This window comes from Loxodonta africana, chromosome 16 (genome assembly GCF_030014295.1).
Source record: "Loxodonta africana isolate mLoxAfr1 chromosome 16, mLoxAfr1.hap2, whole genome shotgun sequence".
NCBI lineage: Eukaryota > Metazoa > Chordata > Mammalia > Proboscidea > Elephantidae > Loxodonta > Loxodonta africana.
The window spans coordinates 46223466-46235990 of record NC_087357.1 but is presented as its reverse complement, the minus strand read 5'-3'; the positions used below and the strand labels follow the sequence as shown (position 1 = coordinate 46235990).

Sequence of the window (12525 nt, the reverse complement as noted above, 5' to 3'; positions counted from 1 at the left end):
ATGGTATATAAGGTAGAAAAGGGAGAGAAGAGAGAAAGTATACATACCTTCAGATCTCTGTGCTTGACACTGACTGACATTTAATTTTTCTTTCAATTAATTAAATTACTCATTGGGTGAAAATAGGCTTCATGTGCTATTATATATTCTACCACCTCGAAGGATAGGTTTTGCCTGACGGTCAGCAAGTATCTAGACATTCTCTATATCATCAGGTCAGCTTCCTTTAATACATTTATTTTTTTCTATAAGCCATATATTTGCAGCAGCAAAGTAAAATGACAAATTGGGATAGGTATTGAGGTCTCGAGTCTTGAGTTGTTGTTGACTTCGAAAAAATAAGCCAGACGTTTTCACCTTATAACCGTAGAGGCATAACACTACCTCAGAAAGCCAAGGTAAAATGCAGATGAAATATATTTTAAGTATCCTTATAATAGGCCCACATTTTAAAGTTGGGTCTCAGGGAAGAAAATTTTGTAGGATATTTATGAGTTGTCCAACAAAGGCATTATGCATTACAGAAAGCACGTATATGTATTTTAGTACCTACAGCCTAGACCAAGTTTGAGAGTTTACAGCCTATTGCTTGGAGATACAATGGCTAGAAATGTCTGGCCCACTTTTCTGCCTCTAAAAATTAATAAGAGCTAGGAAGAAAATATTATAATGTAATGAAACACGCTTATGTATTTTATCCTTTGATCAAAGTTACTGTCAGACAATCACCCCAACTCACCCACAAATCGAGATTTATTTCTTTAGAAAAATTATTCAATTTTCATACAGCTTCAAAGACGGCAGTAATAAATTACACGAGTAATAGTACAATTTTGCAAAGTCTAATCCGAAACTAAATCCAAGGTACACTGGCATATAGAGTCCGCTTGTTTTCCCCTCACCTAGTCACCTGGTAACTCAGGTCAGTGTGAACGGATCTTAAATGGATCTCAGATAATATACTGAGTTATTTAAGGGTTTCAGAATATTTCTACAGGTTCCTTCCCTTACAAAATATGTGCCTCAAGGCCCTGTACATAGTTCAATAAATATTCCTAGGTTTGACTTTTATTAGACCTTTGTTCTGGGCAAGAATAGTAAACCTTTCATTCTTAGGTTGTGCTTATTACCACACGTAGTGTGGTTTAGCTTGTGTCCACGGCCATGGGTCATTCAGACTTGATTTGCAAAGTTCAATCATAATTTTTTAAATATATTGATTTCCACTCTATCTCATTCACAAAAGAGGTGAGATATATTTTGGTTTCATAATCTCTCACTTAAAAGTATATTCCAAATACCACCTCATCTCATCATATAGCTATATTTTTTGTAAAGAAACCCTTTACCCAAATAATTAACAATAATATTTAAAATTTTATCAGTAAAAATAAACAAAACTAGCAATTTTGGTATCCGGTTTTTATTCTCAAGAGAATCATAAAGATCGTTTAGAACAAACATATTGATAGTTACATAGTCTCGTTCAAAACTAAGACAGCCTTTACTTGAAAACTGATACCAAAATGTCTCATAGTGTGCTGATAAAGTGGCAGTCTGGAAAGAAAGGAAAACAAAAACCCTCATTTGTAGCATTTGCAATTTCGGTGATGTAAATACTTCTACCACTGACAACTAATGGATGTCTTTGCTGAAGTTATTTCACCAAAGGAATATTTACACATGAACCTCTAAACCCACACATATATGCACATCACTCTATACAAACGCCCACATTTTGACTTTTCTTCTTGCTAATCAAAGGGACCTGAAAGGAACAGTTTGTGTCCTAGGGCATGAAGTAGACAGGACAGACTCTATAAGTAAAACAACTGCAAAGACAGAATACTCTTTTGTTTAACTCTGCTCCTTTTCTGTAGAAGAGACCGAGGTTGAAACATCATGTGTTTAGGCTGAAGTGAAGACTCCAACAAATTCAGTGCTTCCCCTACAGGATTATGGCAGTGGTGAACCACACAGAGCAAAACACATTATAAATAACAAGCTCTTCAAAAACGCTGCCCATGGCAACCGTAATTATCCCCATAAAATGGTGGCTTTCAGGTTGAGTGGCCCACATTCCAACAGTCCAAGATGGAAATAGAATCCAGTTCTTTAACTTTGCCCACTTCTCCATCTGTGAGGCCACAGGATTATGAAACTCTCCTTAGCATTAATTCAATCTGGGAAAATTTTAATCTCCGGGCAATGTCCAGTGAACTCTCACCATGCTGAGGAGAAAAAAAAAAAAAACAGTTACTTATTGCCAATAGAGTCAAGTGTCAATGCAAAGGATCTAGCAAGCAGTTTAGAGTCATTGACTCTCAGGCTTGACAAAGGCTTTAAATGTCATTCAGTTCTAACAGTAATAACCCCAACCAGTTGCTGTCAAGTCAGTTTCAACTCATGGTGACCCCATGTGTGTCATAGTAGCACTGTGCTCCATAAGGTTTTAAAGGCTGATTTTTCGCAAACAGATCACCACCTTATTCCAAGGCTCCCCTGGGCGGACTCAAACCTCCTACCTTTCCGTTAGCAGCCTAGCGCATTAACCATTTGCACAGTCCAGGGACTTCCTCGAACAGTAATGTTGTTGTCTGCCATGGAGTCGATCCTGATTCATAGTGACCCTATAGGACAAAGTAGAATTGCCCCATAGGGTTTCTTAGGCTATAATCTTTATGGGATCGGATTGCCAGATCTTCTCCCTCTTGAAGCCACAGGGTGGTTCGAACCAGTGACCTTTCTGTTAGCAGCTGAGTGTTTAACCATTGTGCTACCAGGGCTCCTATAGCAGTAATTGTTGTTGTTGTTGTCATGTGCCATCAAGTTGAGTCCTACTCATAGCAACCCTATAGGACAGAGTATAGGGTTTCCAAGGAGCAGCTGATGGATTCCAACTGCCAGCATTTTGATTTGCGGCCTGAGTCTTAACCACTTTGTCACCAGGGCTCCATTACAATAATAGGATAAGTCAATCCCTTAATGAAGACGATTAATTCTATTTTATTAACATCAGAGGCAAATAATTTACTTCAGCACAAGGCCTAGGTTAAGATATGATGCTACTGGAAGAACTTCACACCATAGGGCACAGATCCTTACCTTATTCTTTATCATGGGGTCTGCATGGGCTTCAAGGAGCAGAGAGACAACAGTCTGGTTTTTCATCTCACAGGCATAATGTAGGGCAGTGCAGCCATACTGAAACACAAGGGGCCAACATTGCAGCTCATCAGTCAGGCTCTCTGAAGACAACAGTATGTGGCTTCTTAACAGATACTTTTTTTATTTTGTAGCTTATAACTTAAGTAAAACAAACAATTGGCCAACTATCTATGTCAACTGTATTTCACATACTTAAAACGAGTTATCTTCTCTGCTTCCGTGTATATATTAATATCTTACAGGTCATCAGTATCTCCCTTGCTCATTATCTGTTCTGAAGTTAAAAAAGCATCTTACAAAAAGCTGGTGCTCAAAAATCCCAAAATTTCTTTGTAAAACTCTACGCGCTTGGGTAATCACCGCCTTGATCATGTTCCCAGTTTTCCCCTTAAAGAACTTCCACATAAACTTTTTTTCCAAATATTACCCTTTATGGTCCTTGATCAAATCCCCACATCTGAAAAAGACAAATGGCGCTCACACTGCTGCAACACACCTACAAGATCAGTGCAGCTCTGAGTAGAAGTTCCCTACGCTTTGTGTATCATTAGTGGATCATACTGTTGGTACTAATTAAAAATGCTAAGGACAGATCAAAGGGAATTTAAAACTGGGGCATTTGTGTCCAAGATTTTATCTTTCAAAAAGCAGCCAAGCAGCCCTGGTTTTGGTAAGTGAAGAAATAATATCCTTGGCCATCAAAACTAACAGAACTAATTCTGGGCCTGGTTCCCTAGGAGCTCTTCTAAGTGCTGCAGTCACTTATTTTTATTAAGTGATGGCATGAGGAATGCAAGATCTAGCAGTGAATTTTTCCTGGTGAAATAGAGTCTAATAACCTTAAAATCCAAAACACTACATTACTTAGAGTTGGAAAATGGATCTTAATATTCAGATTATTTTTGGATAATGTTTGGGGTGTGTGTGTTTGTGTGTGCACACACACACATAGAAATATACTATCTCTGTCTAGAGATAGAGACATAGAAAAACATTCTAGAGAAATTTTGGTTACAGGCACAAACTTTACACCTTTTGAATTTTTCTTAACCTTTACTAGTATTTTACTTAACACATTTCAAAGGTATCTAAAGAAATTATGATACATAGTAGTAATGTCTATCCAAATTAATTTTAAAACTCTGTTTAAAATAAAACCATATATTATATAAACATTCTCTTGATCTCACACGTGCTGTGCATGCATGTGCGTGTGGACACATACACACACAGCCTCCATTTTAAACAAATGATATAAATATACCCAAAACTAAAATGATATAAATAATTCCTAGAAACAGGGATGGGGACATTTTCTCTATCACAGAACAGTGTGCACACTCAAAAGAAGTCAGGCATCACAAATAAAATATTACCTTTTATGGAGTCAAATTTCAACTTGTCCATTTTTTCAATAGAGAACTGGAAAGCCAATTTTTTATTCAATAAATGCAAGCAAATTTAAAAGATGTACAAATGAACTTTTGACTCATTATGATCATTTAAGGGAGGAAGGTGAATGCAAGGATGCAGGCGTAGAGGCAAAAACAAAATAGATTTGTGGACTGAAAGAAGTTGACTGAGGCTACTTGTTATACATTGAGTTATGTCCCCCAAAGTTATGGACTGTAAATTCTAACCCCTACTCCTGGGAATGGGAAACCCTGGCAGCGTAGTGGTTAAGAGCTATGGCTGTTAACCAAAAGTTTGCCAGTCTGAACCTACCAGGCACTCCTTGGAAACCCTATGGGGCCATTCTACTCTGTCTTATAGGGTCATTATGAATGGGAATCAACCGGACAGCAATTTTTTTTTGTTCGTTTTTATTCCTATGGATGTAATCTCATTTGGGAATAGGGTTTTCTTTGTTATGTCGGTGAGGCCATGGCATTGTAGGGTGTGTTTTAAGCCATTGGCACAGAGTAGGCAAGCACAGACTAGGCACAGAAGAGGCAAGCACCAATGGAGAGGAAGATACATGCCACATGAAGATTGCCACAAACACCGAGAAGAAGGCTAAGAAGCTGTGGAGATTGCCACAAACACTGAGAAGGAGGCTAGAGAAGCTAAAACAAGGATATTCCCCCAGAACCAACAGAGAGAGTCTTCCCCTAGAGCTGGTGCCTTGGATTCAGACTTCTAGGCTCCTGAACTGGGAGAGAATAAATCTCTGTTCATTAAAGCCACCCACTTGTGATATATCTGTGATAGCAGCACTAAGAAGCTAAGACATTACTCCTGCTGTGATCTCTACTCTTACTCATCACCATTTGGATTTTCTTTGACCTTTCAGTTACCTTCAGTTTATAGTTGGGGACTCTCCTACTACTGGGTTGGGAGCTCGGCTGCAGGAGCAGCTGTTATGATTTACTGAACACAGGCACTCTGCTAAGTGCCTTACACAAATCAGCCCTGTAAGGTAAGTACTACCAATATCCCCATTTTACAGATGAGGAAACTGAAATTAGCAAAAATTTACATCTTGCCAAAACTCACGTAGGTAGTAAATGACAGGCCTAGATTTGCAGATAGGCATTCTAACTTCATCTTCTTAACCACCATGAATGCTGTTTTGTTATGAGAGCCTCTGGTTTCCTTAACTTCTCAACAAAGTTAAAATCAGTTCTTTCAAAAATATTCCATGATCAGTAAAGACTTATTCCTTTGAGTTCAGTGGTGGAATATAGATAATCTCAAAGTCCCCTGACTGGCAGTAAAAATAAAAGAGAAAACTAAATGCTGGAAAAGAATTCAAGCAACTCCATCCGTAAATGGCAGTACACTACCTCCAAATACCATTTTGAATATTATTTCAAAAGAACCGAAATGACAAACTTACGCAGTCTGCAGCATTAACATCGACGCCAGCAGCAAGTATCATTTGTACAAGAGTTTCATTCTGCTTTGTCTTTGATATCTATAACAAAGGGCAAACACAAAAGAAGTTTACTTTAAAAAAACGTTTTCTCCATCTTATGTCTGGAACTATTTTAATCAGTTAATCAATGAGCTTCATTTTCATCTCAACACCCAGCATGCCTATCCATTGTTTTTAAAATGTCCCCACCTGGTCAACACACACCCCTTAGCCCTGTCGGTTAGTTAAAGCTGCAGTTCTCAGAGTACAGTCCTTGAATGGCAGTATCAGTACCTAGAAACTTGTTTTAAATGTAAACTCTCAGCTACACCCCAGACCTACCAAAAAACCAAGCACCGCTAAAGATGAAGTCTTTCCCATCCTGGCTGAAAGCCCTTCAATAATTTCCCGTTACTCTCAGGACAAAAATAAGCTCTTCAGTGTGGTCTACGAAGCCCCCGTATGTTTCAGCCTCTGCATATCTTCCCAGCCCCGTCTCACTCTGCACCCCCTGGCTCACCCTGTTCACCTGCGCTGGCCTTTTGTAGTCTTTCATTCTGACTGGACTCCCTCCTTTACAGGATACTCCCTCTACCTAGAAGCCTTCTTCCTCCCATCTTTGGTAAATTCACCTTTTAGATCTCAGCCCAAGCACTCTTCCTCCAGGAAGCTTTTGCTGACCTACCTGACCAGGTAAATCCCTCTCTTCTAGGCTCACATATACCAACCACCTTCTCTGCATCAACTGCTTCACGGCGATGTGTTTGTGTCGTTATTTGATTAATGACATTCTCTCCACCACCCTTGAAATTTCTTCAGAAAAAGGACTAAATTTGTTTTCCTCATCATTGTATCCCTACCACCAATGCCTGGCACGCTACTGGTCCATAATAAATACATTTTCAATAATTGAACAAATGAAATTCACTTTTCCTCCCTAGTCTGTGGAGATTCTGACCACACGCCCATTGGAGCCTTCCCCTAGCTTTGCATTGACAAGGAAGCACAGCTCTCTCTGCTCATGTGGCCTAGCCCTGGAGTTCAGCTCCTTTATCTTCTAGAAGTCCCAGGATGGTGCAAACAGCTGACTTGCTCAGCTGCTACCCAAAAGGCTGGAGGTTCGGGTCCACCCAGAAGTACCTCAGAAGAAAGGTCTGGCAATTTACTTTCAAGAAAATCAGCCATTGAAAACCCCATGGAGCCTGCTGCCCTGAGATAATCTTTAAACCTTAAACCAAAAATATCCCCTGAAGTCTTCTTTAAGCCGGGGTTTCAAACTAGTTTGTTCTGGTTCGGAAACGCTGCTGATAATTTGCATTTCTAACAAGTTCCCAGGCAATGCTAATGCTGCTGGTTAGGGACCAATTCTGAGAACCGCTGGTACAGCAGTGGTTCTCAAAATTTATTATAAATAAGAATCACCTGGGGATCTTGTTAAACTATAAGTTCTGATTCAGTATATCCGGGGTGGAGAAGCAAATTCTTAGCAGGGATGCGAACTGGAACAAATTGGTTCAAAGCCCTGCTTTAAACCAAATGATAGGTTAGATTACTTAGTAAAGAATGTTTGCCTTGAGCATGGTACTCCTTTGAAGAATTACCTTTATGAGATCACATTGACAACAGCAACTCAAAGTCAGATAGGAAGCTTAGGGAGCAGTGAGTTTATGTTAATGGAGGTGGAACAATTGGGAAAAGGAGGGTGAGAATGGTTGTACGACGTGAAGAATGGGATCAAGGTCACTGAATTGTACATGTAGAAGTTGTTGAATTGGTGTATGCTTTGCTGTGTATATTTTCAAGAAAAAGAAAACTATGGAGCACGGTTCTACTCTGACACCCATGGAGTCACCATGAGTCTGAAATGACTTTGTAGCAACTGATTTTTAGCACCTAGGAAGCTCCATTAACTTGTCTCATTTCCTCTTACGTCCCTCCTGTGTCAACTTCCAAATCACCTTTCTCCTTCTGCTCTTCCCTAAAGTAACTCAATACTTTCTGGGCTGTTCCCCCCCTAATTTTAGCTCATGCCACTTTGGCTTGTTGCAAACCTATATTTTCAGATCCCATTAATCAGTAAGATACAAGTGCAGTTAGAACCGGGGATAATCATTCCACTTAGTATTTTTTCCTATGTCTCCAGTTTCCAAACATTGAACCATCTTAAGAGCAGGGTTGTATGTTAACAAATTCTGAATGAACATGGTAATCGGTGTGATTTCTTCTTGGTTCAGAATTTGAAAAAAGTCTGTAAATGAATGACGGATTTCCTCCAGCCTGAAACTACAAATATTCAAATGCTATGTGCCATATTTTTACATAAATAACGCGCACCTTCTGCATTTGTTTGCCAATCACGCCCTTACCCTCCCTCCATGAGGCATTTTCACAAGCACTGCTATGCTGAAAAAACTGGCATAGAGGCACTTACAAAGATACCTGTCAGGGGAGGGCACGTTTGGCAAAAGAATGTGGAAGGCGTGTATTATTTGTGTAAAAAAAGTATTAAATTCCCTGGGTGGTGCAAGCAGCAACTCACTTGGCTGCTAACCAAAAGGTTAGAGATTCGAGTTCACCCAAAGTCACCTTGGAAGAAAGGCCTTGTGATCTACTTTCAAAAGGCCATAGCCATGAAAACCCTATGGAGCACAATTCTATTCTGACATACATGGGGTCACCATGATTCAGAATTGACTCAGTGACATCTGGTGTGGTGGCATGTAATAAATACACAGTGAAATTTTTCAAGCACTTTTCAAGAATATAAGCAGGTTATATATTTATCAGAGGAAACTCTGGTGGCGTAGTGGTTAAGTGTTATGACTGCTAACCAAAGGGTGAGTAGTTTGAACCCACCAGGTGCTTCTTAGAAACTCTACGGGGCAGCTCTACTCTGTCCTATAGGGTTGCTGTCAGTCGGAATCGATTCGACAGCAACGGATAACGTATCTATTTATCAGTGAATTATAGTTTTTCTGTTTCTCATAAATCCAAACATCAAAATCAACGTTGTCGTATTTAATTATATTGTTGTTGTTAGGTTCCATCGAGTCAGTTTCAACTGACAGCAACTCTATGTACAACTGGTTAGTTAATTACAGTTCCTCAAATTCTATAACATACTTAAAAACCTAAGGAAATAACATCTCCAATTGGTGGATGTTGTCTTGGAGCTTACATTAATAGCGGTAACTAACATCCATGGTCTGTTAGTGACGAGGAAGGAGCATGGCTATTTAACTGGAATGGATTATGAATCTGGTGGGTCATCTCTCGGAGGTGGAACTGACCACAAGGGGGAACAGTTGGCAAAAAGCAGATGAGTCAGTGCAAACCTGTGACTCTGCTTGAAAATAAAACTGGGGCTTCGTCCACTCATAGTGTGACTGCATTCCTACACAGAACAGTTTTTTCAAGAAAATTTCTACCTGTCAAAGATTCATTCAAGCATGAATAGGTCCATCAAGGTGAAAGATGGACTTCACATTCTCTATAAAGATCTTCCATGTTAGTCAGATTTCTGGATCCAAGCCTCTTTAATTCACAAGCAGGGTGGATCCTTAAAAATCAGCAACTTGGAAGTATATGTCCACAAACCTGAACGTCTCTTACAAAAAAAAGAGAAAAGTAGAAAGGGAAAATTTTTATAGTGTTCAAGATTTTTGTGTTTCCTTTAGATGATTTTTCATCAAAATTGATTTTTCCAAATAAATATCACACAGATTATCTGACTATTGATGGCTAACAACTTTGGATACCTTTCTTCTTCCTTTACTTCATAGCACTGCATGTGTGTTGGAAATGTCATATAAAGTACAAGGGCTTATTTTGTTTTTACTTCTTTGCAATGTCTCACCAGCCAAGCAAAACTCGACGAGTCATGTGATTGCCTCCCTATGCCTTAGTTCTAACAACGGTTGTACTCACCATGAGGAAATAGCCAATAAGCAGAATAGGCATTAAGAGGATAATGAGTAGATAATCAAAGAAGGTGAATCTCCTCTTCACAGCATAATGCAAGCAGGTTCTCTCTTTCTAAAAATTAAAAAAAAAAAAAACAAAAAACGATGTTCTTTATTTTAAAAAATTTCACTTCAACTTTCATATTTTTCGATTACCATATCAAAAAATTTTATGGGTGCTTTTTATTTGTGCAGTACCCATGGGATTTTCTCTAGCATCTCTTTCTATTTGGCATGTCTGACCAATAAATTCAGTTTTCCCATGGGCCAGAACACTGAACACAGGCCTGTTTTAACAAAAGCCGTGGAAGGACTACAGAAAGACAGTAGAGGTGAAATATACATTTTACAAATCATCTAAAGATGGATTCTCACAATCATTGTAGTTTTTGGGAAAAAAATACACTGAGATGTAAACATAGCACTGAATTTAGTATTAAAACCTATAGGTATTCCTTAATCACCCATGGTGTACAAGTTATCCATTTGGTGGTTTGTGCATAGGAAAATCATCACCAGGTGGCAAGTTTTCCATGTTCCTCCACGCATACTGACAGTGCTAGAAGAATGCAAATAACTCAATGTAATCCTTCAAATACGTGAATGTTTATCAGGTCATGTATTTAAGCTTTTAGGAATTATGGCGGATGTGAAGTCCCAGGGCCTCGTAATCAAACAAAGGCAGAGAGAAACATACACAAATACATATAATGCCAAACAGTCTGTGATAATTGGATTACCAGCCACATCAATGACAGGAGAGGGAGAGAGAAAATAGAGGTTAGTTCCAACTGGGGGAAGGCACAGATCTGAAATAAGAACACTTTTTGTTTTTCTAAATGTCCAAGTATATGTTTCCTGTAAAAAATTTAGAAACCAGTCAAGAGTATAAAGATAGGCTTTAAAATCACCCTTTATCCAACAGCCCAGAGTTAATTGTTGACATTGTGGCATATTCTCTTCTGGTCTTTTAAAATGCAGGTTTGTGGGACTTAAAAATGTAGGATCAAATTGCATATTCAAAAATCAAATATTGCTTTTTTGCACTTAATATTTATAATATATGCATTGTTTGTGCCATTTACTACATTTGAACATATGATTTTAATGGCTGCATGGCTTTTTATCGAATGGAGCTACTTTATTTAGCCAAACCCTACATGTTGTACATTTCAAGTTTTTAACTTCTCATTTTTATAAATAATACTGCCTGAACATCCTCATTCATAAAGCTTTGTCAACATTTCTAAATTTGTTGAGCATAAATTTCTAAAAATAGATTTCCTGGCATAAAAGTTACTAATACTTTTCATAAGATAGTGTCAAAGCATGCTTGGACAAGATACTAATAATAGTTTACACTTCCTCATCAAGACTTTGACTTTCTTTTTTAATCCTGGTCAGTTTGACAGGCTACATATATATATATATATATATACATATATATATTTGTGTGTGTGTGTATATATATCTTTTTAAAAATTAATTTAATTTGTTCTTTATTGAATCAGTGTTGCTTATTGGGCACACTCATCTGAATCACCAACAGAGATTTTTAGTTTGTTTTTAAGCCATTTTAAGACATTTGTTGATTTAGTACTTCTTATTAATATTAATATAAAAAGATTAGCTAAAACCAAAACCAAACCTAGTGCCATTGAGTCGATTCCGACTCATAGCGACGCTATAGGACAGAGTAGAACTACCCCATAGAGTTTCCAAGGAGCGCCTAGAGGATTCACACTGCCAGGCCTTTGGTTAGCAGCTGTAGCGCTTAACCACTATGCCACCGGGGTTTCTGTAAAAAAGATTAAAAAAAAAAAAAGATTAGGTCTGGGAAAATGAAAAGATTACCTAGACATTAAAAAAAAAAAAAGAAGAAAAGAAACTGTATACCAAAAACAGTTTAATCTAGAAGTACCCACTGAAGTTCTTTCCATGATTTTTATAATACCAGAGGACTCCAGCTGGCTGGCTCAGGGTTCTCCTCTGCAGAACAGATAAGGCACCTCCTTACTCAGTCCCTGTGTTTTCAAACATCTCCCTCCCTCAGTTTCTTAAGGAACAAGCGTCTCAAAAGAGTATATGAACCATCCCACAGACATCTGTCTTCCAGCATCACCTCTCACCATGTTTCTACCCACCTAGTTTCACAGCTGTGTTCAAAAGACATCCTGTCATGCTCTATTAAGCCACTTATCTGTTAGCTACAGCATAGACATGACTTGCATTTAACCGCCAGCAAACAAAAACTAGTCAGCACATTTGTCAAGAGAGTCCCGTAGTGATCAATTTTCTGATAACACATTATTACATCAAATTAGCTGGCATTTAAACTGGGGAGTCCCTGGGTGATTCAAGCAGTTAATGTGCTTGGCTACCAACCAAAAGGGTAGAGGTTCGAGTCCACCCGGAGGTGCCTTAGAAGAAAGGACTGGTGATCTACTGCCAAAAAATCAACGATTGATTGTTCTACTCTGACACATGGGGTCACCTCGAGTTGGAAATGACTTACCGACAACTAGTTAAACTGACTTG

At 38.5% G+C, this 12525-nt stretch overlaps 1 protein-coding gene across 1 annotated transcript in view; it reads right to left on the bottom strand.

Annotated features, from left to right (window-relative positions):
- Positions 1-246: 246 nt before the first annotated feature.
- Positions 247-12525, bottom strand: part of ANKRD22 (ankyrin repeat domain 22) — a 33231-nt gene continuing 20952 nt past the window's right edge. Inside the window, exons 3-6 of the mRNA XM_003409018.4 lie at positions 9953-10060; positions 6008-6085; positions 3106-3204; positions 247-2231 (exon numbers count right to left, since the gene is read on the bottom strand). Of these exons, the coding sequence (XP_003409066.3) occupies positions 2154-2231; positions 3106-3204; positions 6008-6085; positions 9953-10060 (363 nt within the window). The 3' untranslated portion in view covers positions 247-2153. The remainder of the gene's footprint in view (positions 2232-3105; positions 3205-6007; positions 6086-9952; positions 10061-12525) is intronic.